At 52.9% G+C, this 11419-nt stretch overlaps 4 protein-coding genes across 4 annotated transcripts; all 4 read right to left on the minus strand.

Annotated features, from left to right (window-relative positions):
* Nucleotides 1-161: 161 nt before the first annotated feature.
* CLUP02_01329 (uncharacterized protein) lies at nucleotides 162-2010 on the minus strand (the record flags this gene model as incomplete). The annotated part of the gene is made up of 4 exons (XM_049280370.1): nucleotides 162-185; nucleotides 491-1263; nucleotides 1386-1758; nucleotides 1849-2010. The coding sequence occupies 4 exons, from the start codon at nucleotides 2008-2010 to the stop codon at nucleotides 162-164; spliced, it is 1332 nt and encodes a 443-aa protein (XP_049136327.1).
* A 2405-nt stretch (nucleotides 2011-4415) lies between these two features.
* Nucleotides 4416-6275, minus strand: CLUP02_01330 (uncharacterized protein; the record flags this gene model as incomplete). Its single annotated transcript, XM_049280371.1, has 8 exons — nucleotides 4416-4431; nucleotides 4499-4900; nucleotides 4969-5479; nucleotides 5541-5620; nucleotides 5670-5692; nucleotides 5744-5893; nucleotides 5958-6097; nucleotides 6221-6275. The coding sequence occupies 8 exons, from the start codon at nucleotides 6273-6275 to the stop codon at nucleotides 4416-4418; spliced, it is 1377 nt and encodes a 458-aa protein (XP_049136328.1).
* A 2044-nt stretch (nucleotides 6276-8319) lies between these two features.
* On the minus strand, nucleotides 8320-9062 carry CLUP02_01331 (uncharacterized protein; the record flags this gene model as incomplete). The annotated part of the gene is made up of 3 exons (XM_049280372.1): nucleotides 8320-8517; nucleotides 8590-8949; nucleotides 9000-9062. 3 exons carry the CDS (start codon nucleotides 9060-9062, stop codon nucleotides 8320-8322), a joined length of 621 nt encoding a protein of 206 aa, XP_049136329.1.
* Nucleotides 9063-9692: 630 nt separating this feature from the next.
* On the minus strand, nucleotides 9693-11190 carry CLUP02_01332 (glycolipid anchored surface protein; the record flags this gene model as incomplete). The annotated part of the gene is made up of 4 exons (XM_049280373.1): nucleotides 9693-10676; nucleotides 10739-10926; nucleotides 10991-11014; nucleotides 11073-11190. 4 exons carry the CDS (start codon nucleotides 11188-11190, stop codon nucleotides 9693-9695), a joined length of 1314 nt encoding a protein of 437 aa, XP_049136330.1.
* Between the last annotated feature and the right edge of the window lie 229 nt (nucleotides 11191-11419).

The following is an 11419-nucleotide window of genomic DNA, read 5'->3' on the forward strand; positions in this document are numbered from 1 at the left end:
GAAGGGTCGGCTGGGCAGGGGTTTTGGAGCATAATATTTGATTTTATGTTCTGCCTTTGCTGGTTGCTCGGGCGGTTCTCGATATCAATTACACAGTATTAATACACAGTATTAGTGCATACTCTCACTGTCTCGATAGACTATGGAGCATAATATATATCTCAGCACTTGCGCTCCTGCCTATTCTACTTTGAGTACACATGTGGGACGAATCAGCGGTTATTCGTGACAGTGTAGGTCATAAAGTTCCAGTATTAAAATCGTGATATTGTATTATACGATGTCGCAGATCCGCATATCTAATGCTTGAATCGCCGGGCACCCACCCGTTGTGCTTCCACACAAAAACTCCAGAAAAGACTGTCATGGAACCCATGGTATGAGTGCAAGTGTACCTCTCAAACGTAAATGCCTCCCGCCAATGAATCCATCCATTAAACCTCACTCAAAACAAATGATACGAGGGTATAAAAACCGACCCAACACCAACCCCAATCGTCGCCAACGAAGCCCACAACACCGCCCCCGCGACGACGCCGTCCTGCAGGATCCGGAGGTGCTTGTTCCGGCTCGCCCGGCTGCGCTCAAACACGCGCCGCCAAAGCCACCGGCGCTCGTACGCGGCAACCCACTCTTCACCCTTGAAGGACAGATGATTCTCCGCGCCGAGCGTCGAGAGCGCGGGTTTGCGGAGGGGGTCGACGGCGCCCGCGACGCTCTCGCTCGTCGCGGCGCGGCGGTGGGGGACCCTTTCCTTCTTGTTCTTGTACACGCCTGCACCGTTGCCCCGGCCGGCTTCCAGGTCCGGGACCTCCCACGGCCGAACGTGGCGTCTGCGCGCGAGGTGGAGGGGTAGCGAGACGCCGTCGAGGGCCGCGACGAGGATCGCGAGGCCGAAGAAGAGCAGAGGTGCGGAGAGGAGGCGGTAGTACCGCGAAAACGAGGACAGGATGAGCGTGGCGTCGAGGCCGAGGCCTAGGGTGAGCAGCGAGAGACCGAGGAGGCGGAGGAGGTGCGTCGCGGCGCGGTTCGCGTTGGCCATGCTGTGGCGGATGAAGTCCGGGTGGAGCTTGCCGCGCAGGAGGGCCTCTGCTTTTTCAAAGGCCGGGAGGAGGGCCGAGGGGTGCGTTGTCGAGGAAGTTGCTTTGAGGACGGCGGTGCGGTCGTCTTTTGTAAGGTTCAGGCGGCGCGGGGCGTCGGCGTGGATATAGTGTTTTGTTATGGCGTCGATGTCTGCGCGGAAGGGTTGTGATGATGCTGGTGCTGCAGGGAGAGATGTTAGCGAGTTTGAGTTTGGGTTTGGGTTTGTATAAGTGATGAGAACGAGATCCGGTGATATCTGATGGGACTAGCATGTCATGAAGCATTCGACTTGGTGGTCTTACCTTGCGGAACTGTCCCCTCTTCCACCTCTTCCTTTTCACCGTCTCTGAGACCAGTTGCTCTAGGGTGAGAGAAGTTTGTTGCCGAAGATGTGTTCCGCGTATGGTTCCCTCCCGCTTTTGCCTGGGCGTAGCTGCTGTCCTCGTCGAGCATCTCGAGAATGTTGCTCACTTTACTCGAGTTTTTGGCCCTCCTCTCCTTGGCAGTGAGCTTCCTGCCGCGGTCCGGATCCCAACGTGGCGCAAGAGCACGCTGCTCGGGCGCGAGAGTCGTCCACGAGTGGACGTAACCGCAGTACCATAAGAAGAACTGCAGTGGTTCCGCGTCCTGCTCGACGTAGACGAGATAGTCCACAAAGTCGTTTAGTGAGCACGGCTGAAGACATCCGACCGTTAGTCAGAGTCATTCTTGAATTCCAGTCGTCCCCTTGGAATACACATGCGCTGGCAGGCAGATATCACTCACCGATTCCGTGTTATTCCTGATCACTTCTTCAAAGGCAAGTTGGGGCGGAATCCACTTGTCGGTCCGCTTTGCTCGGCGGCGGTAGCGCCGGCAGTCCTCGTCCATCACCGGCGGGCGCCATGGCCGCTCCGGACCGGGAGTCTGATAGAATCTGAGCGACATGTCTTTCCACTCTTTTACGCCGCTTGACTGTGTTGCTCACGGTCTTACAACTCGTGCGTGTGAATGGAACATGTAGACGTGAGAAATACGAGGTGGATGAGCCACAGGCCCAAGACTCGAGAAAGAAAGAAAACTTGGAGCTACGAAATAGAGTCTCTGTCCAGTCTGACACTCAGACCTCTTGAGGATCCGATATGGGGGTGTGTGGGTGAGCGTGTGCTACGGAAGGGCGGGTGGGCTGGCCACACCTATGTATAATACGAAGGGAAACGAGGAAACCAGGGGATCCAACAGAACAAAACACTAGCTTCGAGATGTTGCGTTTGGTGCGTGCCGTGCGCAAGGCCTGCAGCGGGACGAAGGAGAGGCAGACCGCCTGTTCCTGCATGCCGCATCCGCAGCCCAGCCGCGCTCTGCCTCAGCTTCATCCGACACGGGAAGAGAACTTGGCCCGGCCCCCCCAGATAATGACATGGAATATAGAGAAACAGCGTGCCTGTGTGTATGTGTGGCAGAGGGGTCTAAATACCGACCCACCGATGCAACAGAACCACGCGGTGTAGATATCTCGCGCAAGTAATGGAGGGGGGGGGGGGGGGGGGCGCCGCGGGGGAGTTTTTGGGGGCCGCGTGTCCCCCCCCCCGGGGGGGGGGGGGGGGGGGGGGGGGTGGTGGGGGGGGGGTGGGGGGGGGGAGGGGGGGGGGGGGGGGGGGGGGGGGGGCTGCCCGGGTTGAACTTGTCTGCGGCCTGTCATGCTCCCCAGCCGGGAAGTGCTACAGGTGGACAGGCTTGGGTTTCCTCGCGGTCATATTCCCGCATCACGGCTTATGATGTCTTGTTCGCGGCTTGTACGCTACGAGTACGGCTGGCAGTCGTAACACGAGCTGCAAGAACTGAGAGAAGCTGACGGGGAGACAGGCATCAGGTCCGGCGGATGCCGGCAAGGGCGGGGCATGCCTCTGTCCTGCTTGCTTTCGCTTCTCCCTCATGATCCTCCTCGCGTATCGGGGCTCTAGGGACTCGGGAAGGGGGTCATGTGTCCGCAAGACTTGACATGGGGAAGAGACGGGACGGTGAAGAAAGAGGGCAGGAGGTCGCGAGCGCGATCCAAGCCCAGCCCCGGGAGGTTCGCATGCCGGGAAACGGGCACGAGTGAGACGTGATATAGACAAATATAGGGTACGATTCCCACTTGGAGGGAACGAATGATACAACAACCAAATCAGCGGAGGAGTGTAAAAACAAGAGTTGCAAAATGAACGGTCAGCCAGCGTACTCTGACTCGATCTGAGGTAAACTTGTTGCTATGCTGGAGCGTTCGATTCGTCCCCTCGTGTAAGCTCAGTTCGAGCAACGAAACGAACCAACCTGAATAGGCATAGAAAGAAACGACGGTATTGGCAGCCCTCCCTCCCGCACTGTCACTTGCAGTGGCATGTCCTGCGTTTACTGCGTCAGCTTGGGATGTCCCTGGTCAGAGACCCATGACAGCGGTTCCACGGATTGTCGTGGGGTGTGTTGTATCCAACTTGGCACCTGCATCTGCCCATCTGCTTTTTGGCTGACGTTGGTTGACCTGGGTCAATCTAACTCTTGCTACCGGTGAGGGTTGACCTGTTACCTGTGTATTCATACTAAGAGGGCTGGGGCCGGCACAACCCGACGAGGATACGATAGTGTCGTCGAGAAAGTGAGGCCAGAGCGTCGCGGTCCCTTGTCAAAAAGAGCCGGAGCCCACATGACATGAAGGGGGCTGCTGGCCTTGTTTCAAGGGAACGTGCGGGAAAGGTGATGAGGTTGATTCACTAGCACGAAGGAGCCGTGGGCGGGAGACGGGGAGATGGAGTTGGTTTGGAGTCGGGAACAAAATAACGGACGCAGGCAAGGGCAAAAACCATACGCCGATTGGCTCCACGGCGTGGCATCAAGCTATGTTTCAGAAAGTTCATCCTGTCCCGTCTCCCCTTCACCCCACTCCCCGGGGGCGTGAGACGAGAGTCAGATGCCTGTTCAGAGCCTCACAGGTGAGAGCTCCGGTTCAAGACTCCGTCGTCTCCACGGCAGAGCCGGGCACTTGCCGAGAAGAAGCCTGGGCCTGCCTGGTCAATCATTGGATGAGCCGCGGGTCTTTTGCTGGCCGATCCCGGGTCGATTAGTGTTGCGGCTGATGCTGTTATCACAACAGCTGGACGAGCACGGCATATTACTGTCTACAGTATTGTAAGTATGCTCGGCAGACGGCTTGCCTGGTTTCTGCAGATTTATGCTATGATTACTGCGCAAAAGGATTTTTTGGAGGCTACGCACCTTACGAGTCCAACGCATGGTAGATGGATTCCGTAGGATTGATCGACCGACTGACATGCGCAAAATGCTTTAGAGTTAGAAAAAAAGGTTCTGTTCTATCAGGCCACCGCAATACTACGGAGACTGAGGTGACATTATTATACCCTCCTCCGACGATATATATACGATAGGTATCGCTTACATATCGCCGTCCCTCTTTTTGACCTGCTCCGTCTCGAAAGAGAGTCCCGCATCCTTTCTGATAACCCCATAGATTGCAGACGCATCGATTTCTCGACCAATTCCTTCGGCGTACTCTACGGCTTCCTCTAACTGCTGCAGGACGAGTGACAGCAATCTCGGCTGAGGACCGCTCTTCAAGGCTTGTCTTCCGGCTGCCAGTCCATTGACAGCCGGTGACCACGGTCGCTCGCCTCGAGGAGGCATGTAAGCCCCAGAGGTCAGTCGATTGGATACCATCAATCCGACCGGGCCAATCTGCTCCTTGATCAACGCTTCCGCGGTTTCGACCCCCAATCCAGCTTTCTCAACCAGAGTATGAGCTACACCGACCACCTCGACCATACCTATCGACAAAGAGTTCCTAGATATTCAGTGCCCATCAGGATTTTTATTCTTCTAAGGTAGATGTTCATGTCTGGGTTTTCTTACGCTGCAGCCTTCAAATAGCTCGCTTGACGAACGTCTTCGCCCGTGGGAATGATACTCTTCCCCATGACACCGGTAACATAAGGTCTCACAACATCAATGGAAGTCTCCTTGCCAGCCATTATCCACAACAGCTGTGCAGTGGCAGCAAGGGGACTGGCACCGACAACAGGAGAGGCGATGTAGTCTGCTCCTCTCTCTTGCAGTCTAGATTTAGCCGTCACCGAAGACGAAGGTTGAATCGTCGAGGTATCCACTATGATCTTGCTATCAAGATGATCAACCTCGAGAATCGTGTCAAGCACGGACGCCACTGCTGAATCGTCCGCCAAAGACATGAACACAATGTCCGAGTCAGACACTAAATCGATGATGTTTGATGGCGTTCCACCAAGTTCCTTCAGAGGTGCCCCACGAGACTCGGTACGATTGTAAAAGCGAAGATTTGGCTCTTGCTTCTTGGATAGATACTTTTGCAAGTTGGAGGCCATATTAAGGCCCATGGAACCCAGACCTGATGAGAATTAACAGCTGCAGTTGGAGATGACGTATATGGGCGAAGAGGATATACATACCTATCCATCCCAGCTTGGGGACGAAGGAAAGCTGCGAGGAGGATTGTAAAGTATGCATGTCGAGTGTAATTAACGAAGCTCTTGCGAATTATGTGAGAGGCGGAAAAGAGGTGCCAATTACCCATTTACATACTTGCCTTAGCATCAATGCACTAGGTGAGGTGATGAGCACCAATTCCCGACCTCTCCAAATGTTTACTGACAACGGCGTCGGAGATTATGCCAGACTTCCGGCAGTAGCTGTACTTCGAATCTAGGCCCGATGGGATCGGGGTAAAGAGGACTTTATCATTGCGGCCACAAAATGAGGGAAGTTTGAGGCTCTTGCGGTATTCAGACCTTTGCTTGCTCTTCTACAAATGCTACATAGAGTTGACCGCGAGCTTGGGATATAGCGTGAGCACCATGCAATCAAACTGCCATCACCACCAAGAAGTCATGCCCACTCTCACCAAAGATAGTGAAATCTCCTTCCGCAAACAAGCACATACGACCATACCCATCGGAAAATTCGGGATCCCGTCCGCTCTCCCATAGACAAGCCGATGAGGGCCAGACTAGTAGTTGAGTCGGTGACGATCAGCGAATCCCTGGTGTTGTATGTTTTTTTTTCTGCCCTTCTCATATTCTCTTTGACCACCAGCAAAGGAAGACAGATAGGTAAAGTAGATACTTCGTACATGAGTAAGTTACGTGGGTTGCAGTCGCAGAGCCGGTGATCAGATCGCCCAACATGCGTGGCCTGCCTATGTCCAAGCGGGTACGGAGGGGGGAGGGGTGGTAAGGAAACTCATGAGATAAAAAAGGAAAGAAGAATTTAGAAAAGAGTCGTCGATCCGTTTTCCCTTGTGCTCGGACATTGAGCAACTTCCCACAACCCTCGGATCCACGGCTGTCTAGCTGTGCTTCGTATGGATACCTTTGGTAGTCAGAGAAACTCGATAACTCTTACATCCAATTGCCTTTTAAGGCAAGAGTTTGCAAAAAACTTTTGTCTAATCTTTTCCTCTCTCCAAAACCCACAGCCACAATCTCATCACGTCACACCGTCCCGACGAGGGGATGAAGGGGGCGCACAAGCTTCAGTCAAGGACAAGTCAGCAGGTCAGTCCAAAAACCATGTGCCTTTCTTGTTCGTCGTTGACCTCTTGATTCCCCCGGTCTGCCGAAATGGTGTCCCAAAACAGGACGAAAGACCGGGTCGCCTCATCTTCCAAACTCTCCCGTTCCAGCAACATGTCAAGTAAGGTACACACACACGGATTTTACTTTCTTTCCATCTCTTGTCAGGTTTTGGCAGAAACCTCTGGTCCCGACCAAGGCTTCCACCGACCGAACGACCGACAACGATCCCCAGTGTTCCCAAACGTGAAACGTCCCGGCCATCCCATACTCAGCCTGTAATACGATACCGAACCTCACATATCGCTAATAACGTTACGTCCAAGTCTCAATAGCAGAAAGTATCTATACCTCAACACAGCTACAGACTAATCAAGCCCGTGATCAGAGTCTGGTCCAAAAGAAAAGAAAGGGAAAAAAAAACAGCCTCGTCCGTAACTGCCGCCGTCTTTGGTATGAGTGCTCAAAATCTTTCCTTCGGACCTCACTTTCATCACACCCTGCTCAACTGAGATGAGCAACTGCGCAGTCAAAACCACCCAGCCTATGCATTCGTGTATTTCGATCAAGCCAAGGGCAACGATCGGTCCCAGTCTCGCCTAGGACAAGTCAGCATGAAAATAGTTTGACAGGCTCCCTCTCTTCCCCAAGTCTACACCCACCAACCAACCTGTCAACTTCTCTTAACACCAAGCACTAAGCCCAAGATGACACCTCCCATCTTGGATCATCGCAGAACAACAGAGATTCAGACCCGTCGACACATACACGTGTACACACGCCTTCGACTATACCACCAGTATAATCGGATAAGACTGCTCGTCGTGCCCGTCCATAACGGAACCCCTCCTCGATCTACAAAATGGAGTCCGTGCCACAAGATATAAGTGAATGTGACAGCCCGTCTGACGTGAGGCCACCCACCAAACGGAAATGCGAACCAGGAAAACACCAAACCATCATCGATCCTACCTGCCATCTTTCCCAGATCGAAGATTGCGACTGGCTCCAGAGATCCAGGATCTCAGCCACACTTTGTCCCCCTGGTCTCTCCTGTTTGTTGTCCTGCCGTGATGTTCAAACATCGACGGACGCTCAAACCAGGCATATCCAAATTGGGTAAGTAGCTCCCCCGTCTATAACCCCTCCTATCAAGCCTCTGCAGCCTATCCCAATCCCTATAGCATCAGCTTCTCAAACACGTGAAGTGAGAAGCTGTCGCCGAGTACGCCACGCGGCTGCCTGGAACGGAAGAAGAAATGAAGCAGCATTGTCGTTGCTGTAAGTCTATTCCATGAAGCCACGCTATTGTGCTATGTATTTTCACGCAAGCGCTTGAAAGCTGTGCTCGGCAGCATGAAATACTTCAATGCTATGATGGAAGAGCGAGCTTCCGAGAAGTTGCTCAGTAAGCCTAAACCAAAAGAACCGAGTTATTCGGATCATCCCGCGTCATCAAGGACCTCTAGTGACCAGCCACCGTTCCCTCCGCGTCGCTCCCCGGGGGTAGTGCTCCTCGCGGTGCTCTAAGGTATACTATTTTGTCTAAGGAGTTCGTCCTCCCAGCGAAGCAGAACTGGACCAATTTGTCGCGTGGGGGAGATGGTCTCATCGATCGTGAATCGCCCGACGTCAGCGATGCTGTATTTTCCCCTTTCTAGATCTGACGTACATCTTGATGTCCAATCCAGACAGACTCAAAGAGTAATTCCAGAAGGACGAGACTTGTGCCGGCAATAGCAAGCAACATGTTTTGCAGAGTCGCGTGATCGGATCCAGCCATGCTAGTACGTGCATCCATGGCCATCGAGCTTCTCATGAAAGGCCTTCCAGATATTGTGGCTCGATGTGTGTACTTGGACGCAAGACAAACATTAGCACAAGTCCCCTCTACTATTGTAACTAATAATGACAATGGAACCCATACCTTTGGTCGGTTTTCACCATCGACCGTAGGATCTGGCGAAGCACCTTGTACAGAATGATCAAAGAGTGCTTGGTGCCCTGTCTGGGTTCGTATGTAGTCCGCTATGAAGACAGTGCCAATGATCGTCCAGATTGCGATCACGAGATAGACGAAATTCCTGAAAGTGAACCATCTCGGCAAGTGGACGGCATGGCCGTGTGATTTGGCCGCTTTATGATGATGGTCGGGTTCGTGATGCGCCATCTCTCTGGGAGCGTGCCTGTGAGTAGTCTCGGGAGGAGGGTTGCCATACTGAAAGAAGAAGCAGGGCATGATGCCGATACCGATGCTGCTGGTTGAAAGTTGGAGTCCGTTGATTTCTTGGGGAATGTTGTTCGTTGAAGGATGTTGATGATTGAGATATGGCGTACTTCGTTAGCTTCAACGGCCCAGATGATTGTGCAATGCCGAGTGGAAGATGCGAAGATTTCCATGACAGAGGCCAGTTTCAGAGAGGCTTCCTCAGTCTGCATTTTGAGACCACCAGACTCTCCTTCCTCTGAGAACGAAAGCTTTATGGTAGTCGCAGGGGCGACAGATTGCAAATTGATTTCCCGCAGCAGATGGTACAGCAGCAGCTCGTCAAGGCAGTTGCAATGGATGTGAGTCCGCCGACCCCAGAACGTCAACATGTGTGGAAGGAAACGGGCGTTTACATCGAAAATTGGTGTCTATTGTATTCGGAGAGGCTCTTGCCATCATCGTAACTCAAGGTCTCCTAGGAGGGCCTCTCCATGTTGTTCTCTGACAGCGTATTATTAATTAATTCATCTCCATCGTCATCTTCTCCAAGGAAACGACTTTCGAGGAACCCTTGGTGACGACTCCCCCTCCTGGAAGACCACCCTTTTTACTCAGCAAATATGGAGCTAAGTTGACCAAACCCTTTGCAAGTCTAGAAACGAGTCTCCGTACGCTCGTCCTCTTGCCATCAACGCCTTGAAAAATGCCCTGCTTCAATACGAAGCTTCCGTGTATTCGCAAAAGGGGTATAATCCATAATTCAATCCGTCGTAATAGTGAATGCACAAAATGTACAGAAGAAGAAAAATTTTCGTGACCAATTACATCCACACAGTGAAGAAGATCATGACACCAACCAATCCAACAGCCATACCGGCGATTTGCTTGGTGCCAGATCCCGAAGGTCTCTCGGGTGCCGAGGACTCAGCGGATTGCGTGGGCGCTGCGGAAGCGCTGGTGCTTGAGCCCGAAGTCACTGATCCTGTCGGGCTCGAAGAAAAGCTGCCCTTAAACGTCTCTCCGAGAGTAGGCAGACGGACGTTCCCGTCCACCAACCAACCCCCCGTGGCTTTAGGACAATCGCGGGTAGAGACGCTTGTCGGATTGTAGTTGGATTTCGCGACTCCTGAAGGAGTGATGGTGGCCCATTTGGCTTGCAGATTCTGGAACTCTGGGGCTCTGGGGGTTGGAGTGCCCTTGCGGGTAAAGCCATCGTACACGTCGTCAGCGGTGATGGTCTTAGATACTTCGGGTCCGTATGACACAATGCCATATCGGTTCTCCTCGTAAATCCATTCGTAAACCATGGCTCCACTCCAGTCATTAACCATGGGCTGGCTGAAGATGGCGTTCTGGTCGTCCCATGTACGCGGGCCCTGACCTGTGATGCATCCCGTTTCCGTGAAGAAGATGGGCACAGGAAACTTCTCGGCCATGGCTTGCAGGTTTGTGTATCCCGAGGTCTCGTACGTGTTTGGGTCGCACCACTCGTACGAGTTGAGTCCAAAAAAGTCAATGTTATCCTCTGGCTTTCCGCCACAGGTCAGGTAGTCCTGGAGCATGGGCCGCAACTCAGCGATGTCTGCCGCGGAGTAGCCGACGGGAATCTTGCGATAACCCTTCTTGTCGCGGTAGGCCTTCATGTCTCGTGCGGCAGCCTTCATAAAAGGGGCGACCTGGGACTGAGTGGGAAGTGCAATGATCTCATTGCCAATGAAGAAGCCGAGAACGTTGTCGTATTTCGCAAAGTTGTCCATTACTTTGGCGTATGCGTTGAACTGCGTCTCGTTCCAGTATGGAGTATTCTGTACCTCTTGTAAGCCAAAGCACGCGAGCTGGAGATAGGACAGAACAGGGGGGCACCAACAGGAAGAATGTACGAGTCAAAGGTGTCCAAGTCGATGAGGGTGTATATGCCGGCCTTGTCAAAGGCAGACATGCACCCGTCATGATTTGCACTGGAATCGACGTGGTAAACGCGGATTGCGTTGGTACCCAGCGTCTTCATGAGGCTGGCGTCGCGGGTGCATTGATCAGTATCAACCAGTGGGTCATCTGGACGAGCTTTTGTGTTAGACAGCGGACTTTGTAAGTGTGCATTCAGACAGACTGGGCTAACCTGGTGTCAGTTGGTATGCGATGCCTGTGATTGCGTCAGTCCCAAGGATTCTAATCAGAAATGCAGTGGAAGATTGGCGTACCTTTCATGAACCATTGCTTGCCGCTCTCGTCGAAGAATTTACTGCCTACAATCTCGATTGGTGCAAGGGCTGCGGCAGTGCCAAGCAATAATGCCGAGACGAGCTTGGAGACTCGCATGATGAAGGAGTAATCGCGAGAAAATCCTTCTGATAAGCTTCAACTAGCAAATACAGCAATGGGTGAGGATGCGACGAATGGTGAGAATGCTGATGCCTTAGTGCTGCGGTTCCCAAGAAAGCCAAGAAGAAGAAAGAAATACGACCAAGAGTCTGTTGATGATGTTGAGGATCGAGAGTTGTTGGCTGTAGCTCGTGTCGACGAAAGATTTCGAACTAATGGCGAGGGA

Source organism: Colletotrichum lupini, chromosome 1 (genome assembly GCF_023278565.1).
Source record: "Colletotrichum lupini chromosome 1, complete sequence".
Lineage (NCBI taxonomy): Eukaryota > Fungi > Ascomycota > Sordariomycetes > Glomerellales > Glomerellaceae > Colletotrichum > Colletotrichum lupini.